The following is a 21,990-nucleotide window of genomic DNA, read 5'->3' as shown; positions in this document are numbered from 1 at the left end:
AAACCTGGCGCGAGTGCACCCTCATCCAATCAAGCAAATGTTTGAAACTGCTACCGACACCAAAACAACTACCACCTCTAATTGACCATGCACTCGCGGCAGTGGTCAGGACCAAACCAGCATTATTTATAAGTAGAAAAAAGAAATGAATGAACCCTGTCCAAAGACGAACATCCTAATCTACAAGAGTGATCGAGTCGAGCGATGTTCGGGCAAAAGATGGATTAATCGAGTGCTGCTTCGGAAAATCAGAAAGCAGAATAATGACTTAGGTTACCTAGAAACAGCCAGCATGTGGAAGTCGATCAGTAACATAGCATCATCCATTAAGACTGTACCGGTGTTTCTAAACTTCAACACTCGAGCAAATCAGAAGCTGTAACATTGAACTAGTAAAGCATGTACACTTGGAAGCATAGCGAAAGATACAGTTGGATCCGATAAACTCGAAAAAAATGGATGACAGCCTTCTTAAATTACAAGTGGGGAAGCACCGTGCTAATGGATCTGTTAGTAAGATATTGACAACCGACGACAAGCAAAAATGTATTGGATAGGAGAAGTAATCTTATAACCCTGGATGTAATACCAACCAAATTGCCATTTATCAAATGATTTCTGTACAGACTTGGAAGGCCCCATCTTCTACCACTGAATTTATTTTTAAAAATGCATCTACTTCTGAATTTCTTCTATCATGGTATGCATCTGATGGGAACGAATCTCCCAAGCCAAGCTGTCTCTGTGACAACTAAGGTGAAGCATTGAAGAAAGATTACCAGATCTCCAATGCAGATGGTTGCTTGTCATCAACCGCCTGGTAGATGTGTACCATTAGTCCCTAAAATGAAATTGCAGACAAGGTAAACTTTTATCTCCTTGTGAGTTAATAAAAAACAGAGCATTAATGTCTATTCTAGAAGCAACAAATGGGGGAAAAAACGAAAACCTTTTTAAAGAGCGTCCCTGCCCATCTTGACGAACTGCTTAAATATCAGTGAATTTATTCAACTCTTTTTAAGAGCTAAAGAGGTCATTTTAAGTATTTCCCAATATTATCAATGCCACAATACTCTTATATACTCAAACACCAACAGCTTTGCATACATATTCTTTTGACACATCCTTTGTCTTCTTCTTTCCTTATGGCGTGAGGTTGTGAATTTATAAGTAACATGCACGTTCTTTCACTAGAAGCTCGTATAAAAACCCAAATCATTCAAACTCCACTCAGAAGACAACAGTTGGACAAGTATAACACTCTTCAGACTTCCAAAAGTCACATTTAAGCATCATAATAGCAGCAGATTAGTGGGAGGTGCTTGCAAACTTTGATAAAAACTTACCTCATCTAAGAATAAAATTCACATTCAATAAGCTTAAAACTTTTTTCCCCGGCCAAAAACAAAATTTTGCAATAAAAAAACTGACAGTGGATATAAGACAAAGGAAAGTCCAATTCCCATAGCAGCACCTCAACTATTTTGAAGAGGCGGTTCATGACTGACATCATTCCAATGTCTCAAATAGCTGAACCACAATTCTAACATTTTCCTATGGGGCTTAATAGGTTCTCCCTGAACAAATGCAGATGCCTTTTCTCATTTTCCTTAAAATATTTAATCACTTATAGAAACCATTAATGAAATGTTCCAGAATGGTTATAATCTTCCGTAGAAATACTTATATAATGACTATATCCATGCATGCTAAATACACGAGCCAAAGGAAACAAAAGAACATTTGGGGGCTGTGTAATCCCAGAAAGCATTTTCAGTTTCATTTTCTTAACAAAATAGCTTCTGTTTTCATTTTTCAGTCTTCTTGATCACAATTGATAAATGAAAATGAAAGCTAAATACATTTGGGGTGTTCATGAAAAACTGAAAACCGCTAAACTGAGCCAAACCAAACTGATAAGTTTGGTTCATCGATTTATTTGTATAGTTTTAGTTTTGATTTTTTTTGGTTATTGGCTTATTAGTCTGGTTTGGGCTTATCACTTCGCAAACCAATAAGTTTAATAAACAAATGTTTTTTCCCTTTTGACTAATAAAATTTGTACTCTAGCCTAACCAAGCAACTTCTTCCTATCTAAGATTCCTCTGTACTATTAAATAAAAGATTTTTACTTCTCAAGTTGGCCATTATTAATTAATTTTTTTATCTCAAATACTAATAACTAAAGAGTTTTCTATGATCTTTTATGTTTTCCTTATTTAGATAAATAATATTTTTAACGTTTCGATATTTTAATTTGAATTAATTGTGATTAAATTCCTTTGTTTTCAAAAAGTTTGTAGAAATAGGTTCTTTTATGTTAATTTTGGTTATTGCATGTTCAAGTTCGATAGTCTAAACATGTATTAAACTTCATACTTGTAGATCAACTTAATTGTAACGGTTTGAAACCGAACCAAACCGATAACAAACCGAAGTTAGTTATAATTTTATTGCTTTGGTTTGGGTTTAGGTTGGGATCCAAACCAGTAAGTTCAGTTTGGGCTGAAAATACGTCCAAACCGAATCACTAACACCCCTAGAAATCATGTTTGGTTTGTCTCCAAGTTAAAGCAGAGTTCAGCCTAGAACTCAACCCAACCACTATGACTATCACTTCCAATATGAATTGAGAACCGAAGAGTGAAATCATTCCATGCACGATCATATATTCTAAAAAAAGATAAAAGACAAAACAGAACAGTGAATTTTGAAGCTATAATCTCGATGAAAAAGTATAACTTACATAGAAAGTGCAAGAAGTCATAGTAGTAAATTAAGATTTAACTGAACAGAAGCTATTACTCTAATTACTCACACTTTCAATTCCTGGATCGAAACCATCTTTGTAACGTGTGAAGAAGGATCTTCTGCATTATGAACATTCTCCTTCATAGGTACATCAACCGATTTCGTACTGCCATCCAACTTCATTTCCTCAAAGGTAAAATCAAGCTGTTTCTCCAGAGACTTGAGCAGAGCAGTTCGTTTGGATCTTAACCGATATGGCGGTGATGCACTAAAAGCACCACCATTGTACATAGTGGCACTGGCACCATTACTAAGGCAAGGACTATCATAGACACTTGTATTCTGAGACGTGGATTTCTCCAAACTACCATTACTCCCTACATCAGGAGAATCAAGCCTGTCTTTTCCAATCTCCCCATCTACTTTTGTAGTTTTATTAGAAAACAAATGCTTTGCCACTTGAGTTTTTCTCTTCCGCAATATAGATGGAGTATTAGGGAAGGTCTCAGCAGCAAACCTGAGGATAGATTCTGGACTTTGTATGCAAAAAACACTAGTTCTCTCACAAGGTGGAGTGAGAAAACTAGCAGGACTAGCAGGACTTGCAGGACTTGAGTAACAAGTTTGCTTCAGAAGATGAACGTTCATCTCAGAATCAAGAGGGATGCAACTTTCCAGAGGAGGTGGCTCATAGCACAGACAACCATAAACCAGAGCTTGCTCCGGTGGCGTTGTTCCAACATCTTTGTGATCACTTCTACCACAGGCTCCGCTATCTTCACTCCGGGCCAATACTTCTAAATTAGTGGAAGCATCTATTCTAGATTTAAACTCTGCACTACCCGAATCAGCGGATTCACTGCGAAGAAAACTTGATGACTCACATGCTTCTTGATGCCGAGCCATAAGTTCCAACTTATCCTGATTCTCTTCTTCTAATTTGCATGTACCGGCATTTCCTAATGAATTTTGAGGGATCAAGTTTGCTCCTTTATTACACCCAAGTAATCTTTTAGCTGATGTGGGTTTGCTTGCATCTTTGGAGCCATTTTGTAAACCACTTTTTGCAACTGGTGGGAGTTTACCAGTGGCTAAATAAAAGTCTAACTTTTTCTTCAAGGAACTATTCCAATGATTCTTTATTGAGTTGTCAGTCCTGCATAACAAAAAAGAGGCATATCATAAGCCAATATAGCTGAAAGGTAGATTCAAGCAAATTCAATGACTTCCTCTGTGCAGAAATAAAGCATATCCAGAATTACAATAGAACAGATGGAGCACATTTTTAGCGATCATTTACAACAAATTTTAACAAGACGTCAACTTTGCATACTCATAAGTTCCTAATGCTATTGTAAGCAAAACAAAAACCAACAACTTAATAGATTAAGAAAATCTTCTCGCATATTCTTCATTAGTTGAAGGGAAGAATAGAAGAAACTGCTGTGATAACGACATTATGTAAAAAAGAGAAAATCACTTGATAGGATAGGCAATCAATTCCCCCTTCATCCATCGGTTTGGGGGACAAGGTCCCAAAAAGGAATTCGTTAGTGCTACTCAACTGATCAAATCAGCATCTTAAAAATCCCAAAAAGATGAGAGAGCAATGCTATATAACTAGTCCAGAAGAATAACAATGCAAAACAACTGCTATTGTCTATTTACATGTACCAAACCAAGACAATCAATTCCCTCTCATAAATAAGAAGACACGGGATTGGCTGAAAGGCAGGGACCTAGGACTTAAGCAATCAAAAGCAATCTGCTTTTACTCCTAAACTTGGCTGAAAAACAACTGGTATTTTTAGTTACAAGATCCAAAAAAATTATTCAAATCCCTCACAAGAATCAGAAGACAGAAGAGTGGCTGAAAGACCAGGACGTAGGACTCAAAACAATCATAAAGCAATGTGCTTTTACTCCCAAACTGGCCTATTCCATGTCTAGAAAAAGTCACTTCCTTCGCCCGAATTTTTTGTAAAGTCATAATATATGGTGAAAAACTGCTATACCTTCCAGGTAAAACCTTAGCAATTTCAGCCCACTTATTCCCATGCGCCCGATGGGCATTCATAAGGGCTAATTCTTCCTCCAACGTCCAAGCTTCTTTTTTGATATCTGGATTCAAATGATTGTGCCATCTGAAATTTACAGAGGCATTGCCTTATCAGTAGACAAAAAAAGAGAAAATTTGCCCTCATGAATCTATTTAGAGGCATTGCACTATCTGAAATTTACAGTACAGTTGCGAAACTACGACGGATGTCCCACAAACAGTGAAAAGTAGATCATCTCATGGAAAAATAAAGAAACTGAAATCCAGAGAGTAGACAGAAACCTATAGCAGTACTAGAAATAAGAGGCTCCCATTGCAACAGATCAACATCCATAGAATAACAATCTGTTTTGATCAGACAAAGATTGTGATCATGAACACCTACCTCTCTCGGCACTGTTTCCCTATACGACCAGGCAAAGACTTTGCTATGAGAGACCACTTTGTGGGGCCATATCTTGATACCAAATCAATGATCTTATCATCCTCCTATATTCCAAACAAAGAGCAGAAAGTTCAGTAACATAGTTTACATAGTAATTTAACCAAAAAGAAAGAAACTCAGTCCAACCTCTTGGGTCCAAGGTCCCTTAACAAGCTCAGGATTAAGAACTTTTTGCCACCTATGCAAACATTGGACTTCAGATCTATCAGGAAAGTATTCAGCTACAACCAAACAAGATCAACAAATAAGTCAAAGACCAGTTCATCCACTCGAAGAAACAGAATGCATAGAGATACTTTATACAAGTATATATCTGCATAATTCAAGCAACTGAATAATTTGTTCCCAGACTCCTCACAACCCAATAAAAGAAAATGAGAGTTTTAGCATTTTCAATAAATTTAGGAGAGAGAGCCAATGCCAGAATGAAGCACATGTAATGGATAATAACACTCAGAAAAATGTAGAAAGCAAGACGATTATAAATAGCAACACCACAAGGGAAAATATTACGTAGTGATGATGATCTATATTGCTTTAACCGTCGGACACGGCATTTCATATGTTTCTTTTCAAAAAGCACAAGTGTCAACCAGTTCAATGTAGATACTATCTGAAAGAAAGCATTTGGAATCTCCAGCTTTGTGCTATAAACCCCACGAAAAGGTGATGAACTGAACCATCTCTTCCTTTATAAAACCAATTATATTATAATGAAGCCGGGAAAAACACTCAAATTAATAATTTGAGGATTATCGGTGCGTTTATAGCAATTTGAAATGCTCTTCCGCACGTGTAATAACAAAAAAAATATATTTTTCTTCTCAAATGTATAGCCACAGAGCGTTCAATTGGGTAACAAAGAATATATATGCATTCAATCTAATGTTTTAATGGAACAAGACTCAGCTGTATCAGAAAATTATAGACCGAGATTATTCTTGTCTACTTCAATCAGACTCCCAAACGCAGCTGATGCTTAGCAAATTCTGGGTCTCAAGAACGGTATGACCGTAACTTAAAAGCACAGGCAGAACTTTAAGAAAGCGCGTCAGAAAAAAGAGAGCTACCTATTTTTTTCCAACTCTTGCCATTATAAACTGCAACGGCATTTCTCAACGTCTCGTCCTGAATAGGGTAGAAAATGGTTAGAAACTGCTACTTTCCCTGGACAGAAACAAGCAAATATTCTCTACAATGAGGTACAGGCTCATTAGTTCCCAAGATGGGAGTTTCCAACAATTCAGTCTAGGCAATGCTAGTTTCATACTTCTTTTGATTAGATAAAATGCTGCTCAGCTCTCTCCTTCGATGTACGAAAACATAATTGTATAAAATGACCTCGGATGTAAAGTTCCAATGATCAAACAGAAAGAGCACATGCAGAGCAAAACATTCACTAGAGTAGCAGAAAATTAACCTCCTCTGGAGTCCAACCACCCTTTGCCCGCCTGATAGGTCCCGTCGTCCTCCTGAAGATAAAATTGCAAAGTTAACCTACTAGCAACAACACGACAGTGTAGTAATCTCCACCAGCAGAACACACACATGTAAATCTCCTCGATTAAATCAGCATCGAAGGGATGCGATTACAATAGACAGCAACAAAAAAACAAGGACGGAAAGGGCCGCAAAGAGAACAACTTGACAGTGATGCAGAAGGGCGGCGAGGCGTAAAAAGGTCGCCGTCTAAAGCAATTGCTCTTTAGCATGCCATACCGGTGAGAGGGAGAAGTAGTTGCCGGGCTGGACACCGCGGGAGATTTGAGAGTAGCGGCACTGGCACTGCCTTCGGATAAAGAGGAGTTCGAGGCAGCAGTCAATTGCTTGTTCTCGAGACAGCAATCCTCTATCTTTAACTCGGCCATTCCTGCCACAGTCATCTCCAACGCCCAAAGTCCTGCGCCATCAAACCACAGGCCAAAGCCAGAACCAATCAGCAAGCAATAACCGATCCATATCGGGCACACCCAACCACTTGATAATCAAAAACCAAATCCACAAGCGCCGCAACGACCGAAAAAAGGCACGGGCGAGAAAACAAGGCACGACCCAGATCTCGGAACCACTGCCTCAACAGAGACCGAACGCCAAGGACCCCAGGGGGCAACGGCCAATTCTAGGGTTTCCGGCCGGGGGAATTCGCATCGGACCCCACCCGAGAGAACCGCGGCCGCCGCCGGAAGCCGGAGCCGATCGCGAGGAGCGATCGGGCAAAAAGCAGCAGCAGCAGCACAGGAGCGATTCACCGGAGAGAAAAAAAAAGGAGGAGAGAAAAGGACCGAACATACCTCGCACGCAATCGGCGAGGGGGGTCAAGAGCTCTTTACCTCTTCTTGACGAGAAGTGGCGGGAATCGAAGTCGAGCTCATCCACAGAGAGCTACAAATTCGAGCCTGTACAGAAGAGAGAGAGAGTTCCTTCCTCCTCCTCCTCCTAGAGAGAGAGAGAGAGAGAGAGAGATGCAACAAGAGCTTTCGTTTCGAAAAATCCTCGCCCGTTGAAACGAGGAGAGAGAGAGAGAGAGAGAGAGACACACAAAAAAGAGAGGAGTATAAATATACTGTGTGTGTATATATATGCGTATGTGGATGCGCAAGCGAGGAACGGTCTAACGTTCTAGGTCTGTTCCCTCTTTTCGTATTTAACGAATACGTGCGCGACAACTGACGCCGCCGCCGTCGGATCGGACAGCCCCACCACCAAACCGAGCGGTGCCGCGGGGGTGGGGAAGGGAGTTGACGGCGGTTGGCGTTTCCCGTGATAACGCTGTTGGGGGTGAAAACGTTTGAACCTCAAACGGCACTCCTCTGTTGTCGTTGTTCTTTTCTTTTTCTTTTTTTTTTTTATTTGGTGGGGTGCGGAATCTGAAAAGTCGCACGGGAGTTTTGGACGGTCCAGGTGAGGCTTCGTGGAAGGTTTCTGGGCCGTCGGATCGGGGGCGATCTGCGAATCCGGGGAAAGATACGTTGTAACTGAATCGATCGGGGGCGGGGGGGAGCGAGCCGCCTCTGTGAATTTCGTGGATGTCGGTGGCGCCATGTCTCTCCTTTTTTTTTTTTCCCATTTTTGTCCCTTAGGTATTGTGACGTGGTCTAATAATCGAAGTGATGACAATTTTTAGCCCAAAAAAAATAAAATCGAAGTGATAATAATTATGAACGTAAACCAATCTTTAGATACGTTTAGGAAAATTCGAATATAGATAGTAATCAGATAAATATACCAGAGTGGTGATTCCACGGGACTCAAGATAAACATTGCATTATCAATTTAACAAAATTCGAGTAGTAATGGCAGTCAAATAGATATGTCATGTGTCTAGATGGACTTATCAAGGAGTAGAATAAAGGCAAGGCAAGTTGAGCAACTTGCGACGAGATGACTAATGGAATATTTAACGTACTTTATAAAAGTGATTGAGTCCGGATGGGTTGAGCTGTTTGTATTGACCTACCCATTTGGGCTTCCGATTGTTGCCAAGCATGGCACGATCACCTCTAACTAGACAATTACCCCAGTGTTATGATGATTGTCGTATGGGAATATAATAAAGACGAAGCGCCAAACATTTTAACATAAAAATACAATATTATTTTAACACATTCTTAGCTGTGAAAAGTACACGTAGAATTTAATTATCTAAGTATGAAATAACCAATGGCTGCTCAACCAGTGTCTCGAAGCACCTTTCAACAGAATCCACAACAAATATATGAATGACGCTATTTCCACACCTTATAGCTAAAACACACAATTTTTACGTTAACTGACCAAATTACCCTCCAATCACAAGATTTGTTTAAAATTTTTATAATTAACATCACCCCACTCTCTAAAAAAAAGTCTTATCGCCTCTCTCCTTCATATACCACATTTGTTCTAAGTTTTCAAAAACAAATTAGTTAACTTATCTCCAGTGTTCTTTTGAATCAATAAAGATAAAAATGTCTTTATTCTAAGTAACTACGTTTTAAAGTCGAAAAACATTATTCTTGTTCGCATCATGAATTCATTAATTTGTTGAAGATATAATGTTGTTACTTTGAGTTGTTAGAAGATCGTTCATCGGTTGTTTTGTCTAGATTTTAAGCGATTTTGATGGAAGTCCATTTCTTTTTTTTGAGGATATGGTTCACGGGCAATATTGATAACTTTCTTCATGGTTGAACAATAGAAACAATTTCGTCTTGATCTCTCTCTTTCCTTCCCCTTTCCTTTCCTTTTTTTATCCTTTTATAGTCTTTATGTTCAAAGACTGGAAGAAACAAACGAACTAATATCTTGACATAATACACATTCGTATCTTGTTTTTGCTATTGTGGGGGGAAAGTAAATTGCATTTTTCTAGGTAGGTTCAAGAAAGAATAAAAAGGGAAATTTTTTAACGGGACGACACAGGAAAGTTATAACTCATAGATTATTATTTTCCTAAAAAAAGTGTTAGTATATATTATACGTGCTTAATAAAGTTGAAGAATGATGTGGTCATCAACATAAAAATGGGGTGTTTTAGCCAAAAAGAACGCAAAAAACGCGACACCGTAAATGTGTGCTGGGCAAGACCAATTTATAAGTATCATTTACTATACTTTTTACTCATAGTTTCGTCAAGTTGTTGGGTAAGACCAAGTCGGGTCAGAAATTAAGCACTTGGGCTTGGTTCGGCCTTGAACAAGCGCAATCATTGATCTAGGACAATACGGGCCTACCAGGCCGTGCCTGATTAAGAAGATGAATGCAAAGTTTTGCATCTAATTCAAATTTAATCCACTCAATTTGTCCATAACTTGCTGCCATTTCTCAATAGAGCTAGCAGTTAATTGTCTTGTATATTTGATTTTATCATGTCATAATCATGTTTTGTGTTTAATTTAGATTTCACCTGGACATTGCCATGTTTACTAATCATGTCATATTCCCACCTAACAAAGCAACGCATTTATCATATGAGTTACACGACACGTTTCACGTTTAAATACAATCTTTATACACGCGTAAAAAAATATGTCATGCTTGCTCACGCATCTACATAAATGTTTGCATGTGACGTGTTGGCACGAATAACACATTGATATGTTTAGTTGAGCGTGTCTAGCATTATCTTAAACAAGTTGAGATGGTCAATTCGCGAATGACGAGCTTAAGGCTAGTGCATCTACAGGTTTAGTCATTCATGACTTGACATAATTAAATTCAACGCCAAGCACCCGCAACTATGAACTATTTAGGTCCCATGTAGACCAATGTGTCGAGAAATATCAGCCCTATTTCTAAGTACCAATAACGAGCCTCGACACTGGAGGCTAAACCTAGACTTCGGTGATACTCGACAAATCAAATACCGTTCCAATTGTTCATCAAACTCAGCAAAGTCCTTCTTCTCCGAAGCAAGTATTGCCTACATTCCATTCATCGTAGCTCAACTCATATGTATCGAGATCACCTAAGTATTTTTATTTTACCCTTATTATTTTTTAGGAAACAAACGGAATCTAATTCCAGAGTAATCTGGCAAAGTTCCATATTAAACCTTGAGAGACAGACCCTCGAATGGAATCCAATAGCACCCATTTCTAATTAGGGGTGAGCGGTTCCTGATCCGGTCTAGTCCGGTCCAAGAATCAGGAACTGGACCAGGAGGACCGGTTCCCAGTTTCTAGGATAAGGGACCGGACCGGCTAGTCTTGGAACCAGACCGGTTCCAATGGGACCAATCACTTATTGGTAAAGGCAAAAGGGAATTGGGGAAATTAAATTGGGCTTTCTGTTTTTTTTTCAAAAATTTTAAAAAGTAAATAAATATATATATGAAAAGATAAAAATATATATATTTTAGCGGTCATATCCGGTTCCCATCTTAGAATACCTAAAACCGAACTTTAGGAGCAAATTTTCGGGAACCGGATCAAACCGAAAATCCCGATTTCCACTTTTAGGAACAGAATATTTTCGAGAACCGGACCAAACCGATCGGTCTGATCCGATCCCGATTTGAGCGGTTCATCATTCTTCATTGTCTAGCTACCTCTAATTCCTATAATTTATGAATTACCATCACCAATTGGTGATAATCATCACATACCACCTACCACTTTTTACACCATAAAATAAAATCAAGGAGAAAATATTCGATGGTCCGGGCCCGTCCACGTCAAACATGAGCTAAATCATTCAATTAATAAACATGTGGCACCAGGGTAATTATTAAATCTTACTTTTTTCTCTCTCTTCATTTCAGAGAACGAAGACACGCTCTTTCTTCTTCTTCTTCTTGTTCTTTTTTTCAAAATTCACTTCCTCTCTCTCACTCCCAAACTCAAATCCGCATTCCAACAAGAACGCCTCCGCCTTCCCCGTTGCCTCCCGGAGCTCGAGCTCCATCGACGGCCCCAATCCCTCCAAGAGCCCCCATCGGTAATCCTCCTTCCATCGAAATAATTAGTGGAGCAACCCCATTGGTAAATTTACATTGTCCAATCTGTTTCTCCTTGTATTTCTCTTCCTTTGAATGTCCAAAAAGTATAGGACACGAATAATTTCGAGGGAATTTCGGGCGCATAAGACTGAATAACAAGTGGCTGGGATCAATGATTATGACTATTCGTCTTTCTAGTTCCTACAATTTATAGATTACCATCACCAGTTTGGTGGCAAGCATCATGCATCTTCTACCACCTTTTTCACCTCAAAACCAAGATATGTTCATGCGTTTTTCCGGCATCAACTCTGCCCCTCTCTACACCTCTTTTTCAACGCCCTATAATGCAGCAGCATCGCTTGAGCAGACAGAGGACGCAGCGTACACCGTTTCGACTCTGCCTCGGTTCGCTTACCGATATTCTTCTACAATTATCAGATGATGCTGCAGAGGTCCCGAAATCTAAAGCTTCCCCTGTAGCCTTATTCTATCGCAAGGAGAACCGTGGAGCAGAGAACGAAGGAGCATAGTTGGCTGAAACAGAGACACAGATATGCACTAGTTCACTGCATTTACACACACAGGACACACCTCCCCATTACAGCTGAGACACAGAGAGGTGGCGACACGATAACAAAATACCAAACACAAGGCTGCTTTCTTATTTCTCCAGCATTAGGAACAGGCGGGTGGCAGCGGCGGCGGCTGTTCAGAGGGACGGTTCATTTCTTGCAGTTGCACGGGTTGCAGGTGCAGTTGGACCCGCACTTGCACCCGTTCTCCGCTGCTCCCGCGACACCCATCTCTCCTTCCTCCATCTTCACGCTGCATTGACAACAAAAATGTTGGCGAATTATCGAATTACTAAGAAAGAGAAACAAGAAAGGAGGAAGATCCCGAGCACGTACGCTTTCCCAGGCGCAGCGACGCCCATGACGAGGGTCTCGCTGCTGCCGTTCTCCGCGTAGCTCATGTCTGGATACATCTTGCACCTGCGTCACCATCGCCATTTCCTTGATTTTATGGCTATTCAACAATCAATAAAACTAAAAACCGGCTAATCATCATCGCACAAGCAACTGCTCTGTGTATTCGCGCTTACCATCAGATTGGAGCGACGGATTCCAACGATCGAAAAGCGCCAGAACTATCGTAGAAAGCATGCAAGAAACGTTTGATCATAAATTTGAGATCTGTTTGCGTCATTTCGGAGATTCATCAACGCATCATCTACATCCATGCGAGAGAGAGACAGAGAGAGACAGAGACAGAGAGGGAAAGAGACTCACCCTCCGCAACCGTTACCGCAGTTGCAGCCGGAGCCGCAGCCGCAGTTTCCTCCACAGCACGACGACATGTCTTCCAGATCTCAGATTGGCAAAGCAACGATCAAACGGAGATTACAGCGATTGATTCTCTCCGACAATTCTCCGACGGCGAGCAGCTCTGCGAAGGGCCAGCGACGGTATTTATAGCGCAGGGGAGGGGAGATCAGCCGCCCACTTGTCCGGATCAGTCCTCCTCCACGTGCCTCTTCCTCCCCATCCGTCGCCTCCGGATCAGTCCTCCTCCACGTGCCTCTTCGTCCCCTCCACGTGCCTCTTCGTCCCCATCCGTCGCCTCCGGATCAGTCCTCCTCCACGTGCCTCTTCGTCCCCATCCGTCGCCTTACTTTCGTGTCGCTTCCAACCGATTTCTCGAGATCTCTGCGCCTTCCGGAGCTCTCGGGTGCGTTCGATCGAAGTCGGTTCCGTAATGTCCGCAAATTTCGAGGGCCCCGATGATTTTCGCAGTGCAGGGAGACGCACTCTCGTCAAAAAGAGCCAAAAATATCCGCCACGTTACCTACCCCTAATCAACCCGCATTAAAATCGATCATGTGCAGATTCATGCATTTGCATTATCGACCCAAGTGACGTGAGAGCATTACTTGTGAGCGTGCATCAGTCGCATAGCATCAAGAACACTCCGACACCATCCAGGGCAAAGGATTTTTGCATTGGAGTGGAGTGACCCATTCGGGATTTTGCTCGTGTGGATCTTGTTGAGAAAAACTACTATTGATTTTGAAGTTGACAAAACCTTTCATGTTATTGTAAATCTGATGCTTATTCTGAACTATTTTTTTCCAGGTATGTATATATATTCTGGAAACTCAGAAGGAAGTTTTCAGATTTTACAAGCTGGCAAAATAAGAAGTTGAAGACCCACATAATCTTAGTTCTGAGATGAAGACGTAGAAGTTATTCATACGCAAAATTTCTTCAGACGAAGAATTTCTTCAGACGTAGAATTTCTTCAGACGCAGAACTCAGAACGAAACATAACAGCTAGTGATCTGGTATGGATTTCACAGAAGGAAAGTTTTGATTGTTTCAATCTAAGGCTATAATTGATTGACAATCAAATACTACGACAAATGTACATTACAACGGATAAAGCTCTACTTATGGAAATCAAGATTCTGATTATATGGGCGACCAGAATCAGCGGGATTCAGAATCTGTCATCTAACGGCTACTCAATCATTTCTATACAAATCTGTCCAAGGTGAAGATTGGAAGATGATCCTCTGAAGGCTGTCCAACGGCTAGTTTGGAAGTGGAGGAGTATTTAAGGAGATCAACGAGCAGCAAAAGGAAGTACAGAATCAAGAATCAACAAGTCCAAAGTCTGAGCATACTCCGATCATTTCTCTTGTCTTTCTGAGCAAAAAATTAAGATCTTGAGGAACACTTTGTAAGAGTGATTGTGTGAGATAGAGAGTCCTATCATACACAAGAGTGCTGTTACTCAGAAGCTGTAATTCCTTTTGATTACATAGTGAAATCCAGCCGGTAGGCTGTCAGCGTGGGAGAGTGGACGTAGGCTTGCTATAAGCCGAACCACTATAAACTTGTGTGCAGTTTTTCTATCACTTATCTCTTACTTTACACACTGCACATCAAGAGCACTGTCTATATAAACTTTTTTGAATCTGAATTTTATTCAGACTCAACTGTGATCTTTCATTTCCGCGTAAATTGATAAAAATTGTTTAAGATCACCTATTCACCCCCAAACTTTGTTTAAGAAAACCCAAACTTTTCCAGAGGTTCAAAAAGGATGATTACTTATCCAAATTTGACAAAGAAAACAGTGATCTTACATAAGATCATTATCAATTGTCTTAGGCCCAAAGCATCATCAAAGACTGATTTATCCAAATTTGAGGTCAAACTTATTTGGGCAATTCTGCATGCAGTCCCATTCTCTCTTCCACACACAATTATTCTTCATATGTACAGAACTGTACTCAAGGACAAAGGTCAGCTTCCCTATGGTGCATTAATATCCATGATATTTGTTTATTTACACATTTCTGTCCCTGATGAATTGTGCAAGACATTTGTCCCTCTAATGTTTGTTGGAGAAAAGATGTTGGCCAAAATGAACTTCCAGCAATTTGCTGCCAAAGAAAATAGAGAGACACTAGGACAAAGGCCAAGAAAATCACTTAGAGATCATTCTGAAGCATCATCTCCTCAAGGACGACCAGCAAGAAAGAAAGAAGGAAGTAGCAGAGGAAAAGAGAAAGTCAAGGAAGACTTCATACCAACCAGACCTGTTCAAGTGTACAGAAAACGTCGAAAACTTCTCCTTATAGATGAAGAAGATGACTCAGACAATCTTGACCTAGGACAAAATGCTTGCCAGGACTATGTTCAGAGACCATTAGTTTCTTCAGAACCTGATGTTCATATTTCAGAACCAACATCTGAAGACTTTAATCTGCTTCAGATAGTTCCTTACATTGCTCCACCGCAGACAAATGTAAGTCAATCTTATCTTGATTCTGAAGAACATGCTTCTGCAGATCATGCACCTTTTCAGGGGGAGATTCCATCATAAGCGGAAACTGAGTTCGATCAGACTGAACAAGCTAATGTCCAAGATCAGCCCTCTGACAATCTGACCATCTTAACTCTTTTGCTCGAAATCAAAGATAAGCAAGCTTCACTTGAACAAGATGTGAAGAATCTTCATAAAATTGTTGAGGAAAATAACCAGACTCAACGGTTTCAGGCAGCAAAAGACAAAGCAGAACTTGAAGAAGCTATTGCTCTGTGCTCAACCAACATGGACAAAGCTATGGGTGAATGTTCTTCGAAGATTGAGGAAGCTGTCTCCATTTTGGAAAACTTTCAACTCATTCGAACCCCTTCCAAGAAATAGCCTGCTTTTTAACATTTTTTTTCTCAAAAATCATTTTTTTCTCACTTGGTCTGTAATATTCTTAACAATTCTCCTTGTTAGACAGTTTGATTAATATCAAAGCTTTATTCTCTCTATCATTCTTTTTGCTGCTGACAAAAAAGGGGAGAAATTATATGCAGATTTGCCATACTAACATTAATATGCAGATCATATGCAGGTTATATACAAAGGAAGAAAAAGACACAGATATCAAAAGAGTTTGCTCTTTCAATCTCAATCTGTGCTTCATGCGCTTAATATGCTTATTTATTTCAAATTAACTTCAAATTGATTCAATCTGCAAGGAAGTTTTGTCACCATAAAAAAGGGGGAGATTGTTGAAGAAAACTCCTATTGATTTTGAAGTTGACAAAACCTTCCATGTTATTGTAAATCTGATACTTATTCTGAACTATTTTTTTTTCCAAGTATGTATATATATTCTGGAAACTCAGAAGGAAGTTTTTAGACTTTACAAGCTGGCAAAATAAGAAGTTGAAGACCCACATAATCTTAGTTCTGACATGAAGACGTAGAAGTTATTTAGACGCAGAAGTTATTCAGATGCAAAATTTCTTCAGACGAAGAATTTCTTCAGACGCAGAACTCAGAACGAAACATAATAGCTAGTGATCTGGTATGGATTTCACAGAAGGAAAGTTTTGATTGTTTCAATCGAAGGCTATAATTGATTGACAATCAAATACTACGACAAGTGTGCATCATAACGAATAAAGCTCTACTTATGAAAACCAAGATTCTGATTGTATGGGCGACCAGAATCAGCGGGATTCAGAATCTGTCATTCAACGGCTACTCAATCCTTTCTATACAAATCTGTCCAATGTGAAGATTGGAAGATGATCCTCTGAAGGCTGTCCAACGGCTAGTTTGGAAGTGGAGGAGTATTTAAGGAGATCAACGAGCAGCAAAAGGAAGTACAGAATCAAGAATCAACAAGTCCAAAGTCTGAGCATACTCCGATCATTTCTCTTGTCTTTCTGAGCAAAAAATTAAGATCTTGAGGAACACTTTGTAAGAGTGATTGTGTGAGATAGAGAGTCCTATCATACACAAGAGTGCTGTCACTCAGAAGCTGTAATTCCTCTTGATTACATAGTGAAATCCAGCCGGTAGGCTGTCAGCGTGGGAGAGTGGACGTAGGCTTGCTATAAGCCGAACCACTATAAACTTGTGTGCAGTTTTTCTATCCATTATCTCTTACTTTACACACTGCACATCAAGAGCACTGTCTATATAAACTGTTTTGAATCTGAATTTTATTCAGACTCAACTGTGATCTTTTTTTTTTTTGTAAGGTCTCAACTGTGATCTTTCATTTTCGCGTAAATTGATAAAAATTGTTTAAGATCACCTATTCATCCCCTCTAGGTGATCCTTGCTAGCTACATCAGACCTGACCCATTAAAGTCGATAAATGGCGTAAAGAGAGAGAGAGGGGAGGCGCGCCATCGGAGATGTCGCCGACCACCTTCGACTTGGCCGACGACTTCCACCAGTGATCCCCTCTCTCTCTCTCTCTCTCTCTCTCTCCATGCAATGCTTTTGCGGCTTCATTGTTGGGAAGCAAAGCAACCTCTGTGTCCACCGTTTGATTGAAGTAGATGAGAGAGTGTACTCATGGAAACCAAAATCTATGTGAGGGTCGTCTATCTACACATGGACGTCGACAATGTTGGCACAACGGACTCAAATGGTGGATGCCCATTTGTTCTTCCTCCCTCCCCATTGCGGAGATCAAGCCCAATTTTCATTCCAACTCCAGAGTTGAATCGGTGGACAGCAAAGAAACTTCGCCTGTGTTCTGTTTGTCCAGTTGAAGAGCCATTATAGAGTGTTGCGAGATCAAATTCAAAATTACTTATCTAAAGGCTTACACCGATAGATCTTGGACCAAGGTGTTGTTCAAAAGGGATCGCAAAAATACTACCGATGGCATATTTAAGATGACCAGAAGTATTGATCAGTCTATCACAAGTTCTCCACCTTTCTAGCCAACAGAAACTAGAGGCACCATGTGGCATGTGGTTAATGGGGAATCTATAAGTAACTGGTCTGATCCTTGGATGCCTGGTGCTGAAAATTTTATGGTTCAGTGACGAAGAAACTGGGACCACAGAGGAACAAGTGAGCAACTAGAGGAGGATGAAGTTGAGGCAATTGTGAGGAAAGGAGAGCTGGGAAAGGTCCCTCCTTGTCATACCAGATTGAGCATGGAAACTGGAATCATGGAGCTTTTGGACTGTGTTTCCAAAAAAAAAAACAGCTTTATATGGAGAGCTTGTTCCGATGCCATTGCAATATTAAGTAATCTATGGACAAGGAGGATAAGGCCAAGCAAGCAATGAACCTAAAACCCGTTATCATGCACTCCTGTTTTGTGAATGGACCGGAGTAGAGGAGTCTGGTTTTGCGAACTCCACAAACGGATGTTCGAGTGATGTTCTGGGGGCGAAATGGGCTGAGTGCACGACCAGAGATTCTGAAAGTGCGCTAACTGCATAGTTAATCGAATGTGACATCAGAGCTATGAGGTCTCGTGTTCAAACGGCACCTTCGCCTAGTTTCTCGTTTATGCTTTTCGTATACCTCGGCCACTGCGGGAATCAGATTGAAAAATTACTCCCCTTCGCTCGGAGATTTGATTGCAAAAACCAAATTTCGAGGAGGAATTTGCAGAAAGAGCTTTATCAAGAAGTCTTACTAAAGTGGCAAGAGAAGTAAGGCATCAACACAATCATTTCCTTGGAAACTTGCTAGGTTCATTTTAATTATCATCGTTCTTGGGTTGTTTTAGCTCTATCCTTCCTACATAATCACTGACTCACGTGACAGCTGAAGAAGAAGACGAATCTCATTTGCTTGAACCAGAAATGTTTTATTTCTAAAGTTTCTTATGCACTGTATGTTTGGCTTCACGAAGCCACATATGAGTTTCCCTGGAGATAACTTCACCATTAAAGATTCATGCACCGATTGGTCGCTATAATCAACTCAGCGCATACTTTATCAGAGGCATGAGAAGATCAATTTTTTTCACTATCAATTTAAAAACGCCTTATGTACACTGTTGTTTATGGACCGTCACTATTTAGTGTGAAATTGCTTTCAACATTTTTTTCTTCTAGGTTAGATCTAAGCTAGCAACTTTACATTTATAGGAAGAGAAAAAAATGCGACTTAGAATGTGTTCAAGTGCAGATCAATTCCTCCAAAAGATCATCCAGGATCAAGTCCTCGAGCTCAAGCCCCACGCACTCGCTATCGAACCGTAGATTCATCCACCCGTCATGCCTTTCTAGCTCTCTGGCAGTCACATAGTCCATTGCCGGGTCGAGCTCAGGCCTTAGACTCGTATAAAAGCTTATACTCGCCCACACCTCCTCAAGAACACGGAACCCTTCTGGCATTGGATGCACGCGGCAGAGAGAAGACAGAGGCCTTGGATGGTACCCGAAGGATCTCTGGTAGATATTGACCAACACCTCATTGATGAGATCGAACAAAATTAAGTGATCGTAGTGACCGCCTTCGTTGTTCTCTAGAGACTCGAGGTTGGGCATTGAGCAACCCTCGACTTCTTCATAAACCGAAGGGTCAACCGGTTGGCCTCCAGAATGCCATCTTCCCAGGGATTCGTTGCCACCGAATCCAGAGAGCTCTAGGACGTCTTTGACATAATTGAACAGCTCAACGTCTTTCAAATCCACAGGGACATACATTAAGTCCATATCCAGTTGATAACTCGAGATTTCCGCATTTTCAAGATGAACTTCAGTGTCCACCACCGGCAGCACGTCACTTATGCTGGTTCACGACAGCAAATGGCCGAAGAATCGGACTCCACTCCATCGAGGACGGGGCTTCTTTGATTGGACTCTGTATCTTCTAGTTTAATGGAGGGCATCGAGGTCAGCTCGATGACAACCTCGTCGACATATGTACGTTCTCCTGCTGTCGAGTCGCCCATATCTTGAAAACTAGCAACCGACGTTAATTGTACCTCTTCTCTACCGACCGAAGAAGCTTCACTATGATCTACCTTCTCGTCATCGACTTCATTTTCTACATGCACATCTAATTTCTCCAAAGCTAACCTAAAGTTCTGATTGCTCGCCGCGTCGAAGCTACTTCGTCCGCTCACATTAGTGTCCGTGAGAGTCCTAACTGGAGTCCCAGTGAGGATGGCTACTGAAGAGTCCTCAGTCCTAAAAGAGGAAGATTTGAGTTCTGGTAAGGAACGAATGCGCACCAGCGATCTCACGGATACCTCACGATGCGAATTCTTCTCTTGTCCTCCGACTCTAGATGTCCCGGTATCGCTGTGCTTGGCCTCTCTATTGAAACTTGACTCGAACAGCTGACAATACTTCTCCAGTGACGCATCGAGGGACGGCGTCCTCTTCATACCACGTGGATCGCCTTGTCTTGGAGAGCTGCTATAATCTCTCTCCGAGACCACGTCCTTCCACTTTCGTATCACGTCCTCCTTTATTTCCATCGAACGCTCGTGGTCTCGAGGGATCTTGTCGAGGATCCCGTCCATGGCTATCCGATGCTTTTCCTTCCGGCTTGCTTTCAATACATGTTTCAGTTTCTTTTTCAGATTCTTGAGGCGACTACTGACGACTTGATTCTTGCCTTGCTTCTTTAGAAACAGGACGGGGACGGCCACAGAAGCATTGGATTCCGCCAAAGGTGTGTCTTGACCCAGGCTGCCTAACTTGCTTTTGCTACACTCTTCTTCCTCTTTGTTTCTAGATGTGCTTGGTGCTGAGACCTCTTCGCCTGATTGGCTTGATACTGGAGAAGTTCCAAACCTCCGCAGCCCCATTTTCATTCTAACCGCGTTTTGACCATCAAAGTGCTGAGCCGAAAATGATCCCTTGTCCTGTAAAACTTTGAGAACTAGCTCCTTGTCCAGGTCAATTCTATCCAAAGGATCACGAAAAATCCCCGATCGGCAATCAGAACCATCTGTACCATCATATGCTCGGTGATCAAGACCGTCTGTGGCAGTACAACTTTCAAGAAGCACATCATCCTGTGGCAGAGTTTGCTCTGAGTTTTTCGATTTTTCCTGACTAAGTTCGCCTTTCTGTATCGGTTGCATCCCATGCATGTCAAAGTGATCATGTGAAGACCTGTGAAGACAGGAGCCTGAGCCTGGATGATGAGTGGAACTGGCTTCAACCGACTGCAAGTGCGCCGGAGAGGTGGAGCTCCTGCGGTGCCGGCCCTTCCTTCTGTACTTCTCTTCCGAGATCAGCGCTTTTATCCGGGCTTTCACGGAGGTCTTGGTTGCTGGACTGAGTTCTCTCTTCTTCTGGTCAACGTTAAATTTCCAGATCAGTCATTAGCTTTCGAGGAAGACAAGCGATGCAATCAATTACCGAAATCTATTCGAACTCACCTGCAAGCTTTCGCCATCGGCATTGCTGTGCTCCGGTGATACGTCAGTATGATGGGCATTTGTACTGTTCTCAGTAGTTCCATTACCTAACAAAAAAGGATGATGGTCATGAAATTGTCCGAATCTTTCCATAAACTATCGTCATTCCATCTAATCTCTGCAAGAATTGTTTAGCAACATCAACCCAATTATCACAGCCTGTAAATTAGTTCATTGAGATGACTTCTCTGGACAAGGTCCCATGCAAACTAATCATCGGTAACTACTAACCATTCAGTTCCAAGCGCACTAGACAAATCTCCTTAAATATCTTAAGACTACTGACGAATATCAACAGTGTTATCGATATTGAAATGGACAGGGATCGGTGGATCGCGATCGCTTTACCCGCCGAATGCCTTCCGCCTCCTTGCCTCATGTGCGGAAGCCTCTTCTTGACGTAATGCCACTGATGGTACTTGAGACCGTGAAGTATGCTCCACATGCATCCCTGCTGATGGTTCTCCAACTGGAGCTGCGCGCTTTTGCTTTGCAAGTGCTTCCCCATCGGGAAAGCGGGTTGCCGCTTTTGGATCTCTTAGTCTCACAAGAAGCTTTCAGCTCCTGACGGCTGAATCGTGTCGCAGGTAATCGATCAACCGGAG

At 41.2% G+C, this 21,990-nt stretch overlaps 3 protein-coding genes across 4 annotated transcripts; all 3 read right to left on the bottom strand.

The window, feature by feature from the left end:
- Positions 1-384: 384 nt before the first annotated feature.
- LOC115692785 (transcription factor MYB3R-3) lies at positions 385-7,724 on the bottom strand. Of its 2 annotated transcripts, none has more exons than XM_030619741.2 (9): positions 7,586-7,724; positions 6,975-7,155; positions 6,676-6,727; positions 6,326-6,383; positions 5,382-5,476; positions 5,196-5,299; positions 4,767-4,895; positions 2,819-3,907; positions 385-841 (listed from the first exon to the last, which is right to left on the bottom strand). In XM_030619741.2, exons 2-9 carry the CDS (start codon positions 7,136-7,138, stop codon positions 835-837), a joined length of 1,698 nt encoding a protein of 565 aa, XP_030475601.1. In that variant the 5' UTR covers positions 7,139-7,155; positions 7,586-7,724; the 3' UTR covers positions 385-834. The 2 variants fall into 2 exon arrangements, with proteins under 2 accessions (XP_030475601.1, XP_030475602.1); XM_030619742.2 differs by having other exon boundaries at positions 7,547-7,687.
- A 4,481-nt stretch (positions 7,725-12,205) lies between these two features.
- LOC115692786 (metallothionein-like protein type 2) lies at positions 12,206-13,202 on the bottom strand. The gene is made up of 3 exons (XM_030619743.2): positions 12,966-13,202; positions 12,585-12,668; positions 12,206-12,501 (listed from the first exon to the last, which is right to left on the bottom strand). The coding sequence occupies exons 1-3, from the start codon at positions 13,031-13,033 to the stop codon at positions 12,399-12,401; spliced, it is 255 nt and encodes an 84-aa protein (XP_030475603.1). The 5' UTR covers positions 13,034-13,202; the 3' UTR covers positions 12,206-12,398.
- Positions 13,203-18,953: 5,751 nt separating this feature from the next.
- LOC115692804 (uncharacterized) lies at positions 18,954-21,990 on the bottom strand. The gene is given in 4 exon segments (XM_056314421.1): positions 18,954-19,737; positions 19,740-21,259; positions 21,347-21,432; positions 21,734-21,990. Coding segments are annotated over 4 exon segments (2,379 nt in total). The 5' UTR covers positions 21,894-21,990; the 3' UTR covers positions 18,954-19,124.

The sequence above is a fragment of the Syzygium oleosum genome, unplaced genomic scaffold, assembly GCF_021117445.2.
Source record: "Syzygium oleosum isolate NSW1041296 unplaced genomic scaffold, Sole_v2.1 Sole_v2.09, whole genome shotgun sequence".
NCBI classification, from domain to species: Eukaryota; Viridiplantae; Streptophyta; class Magnoliopsida; order Myrtales; family Myrtaceae; genus Syzygium; species Syzygium oleosum.
The sequence above is the reverse complement of the archived record's forward strand: the minus strand, read 5'-3'. Positions and strand labels throughout refer to the sequence as shown.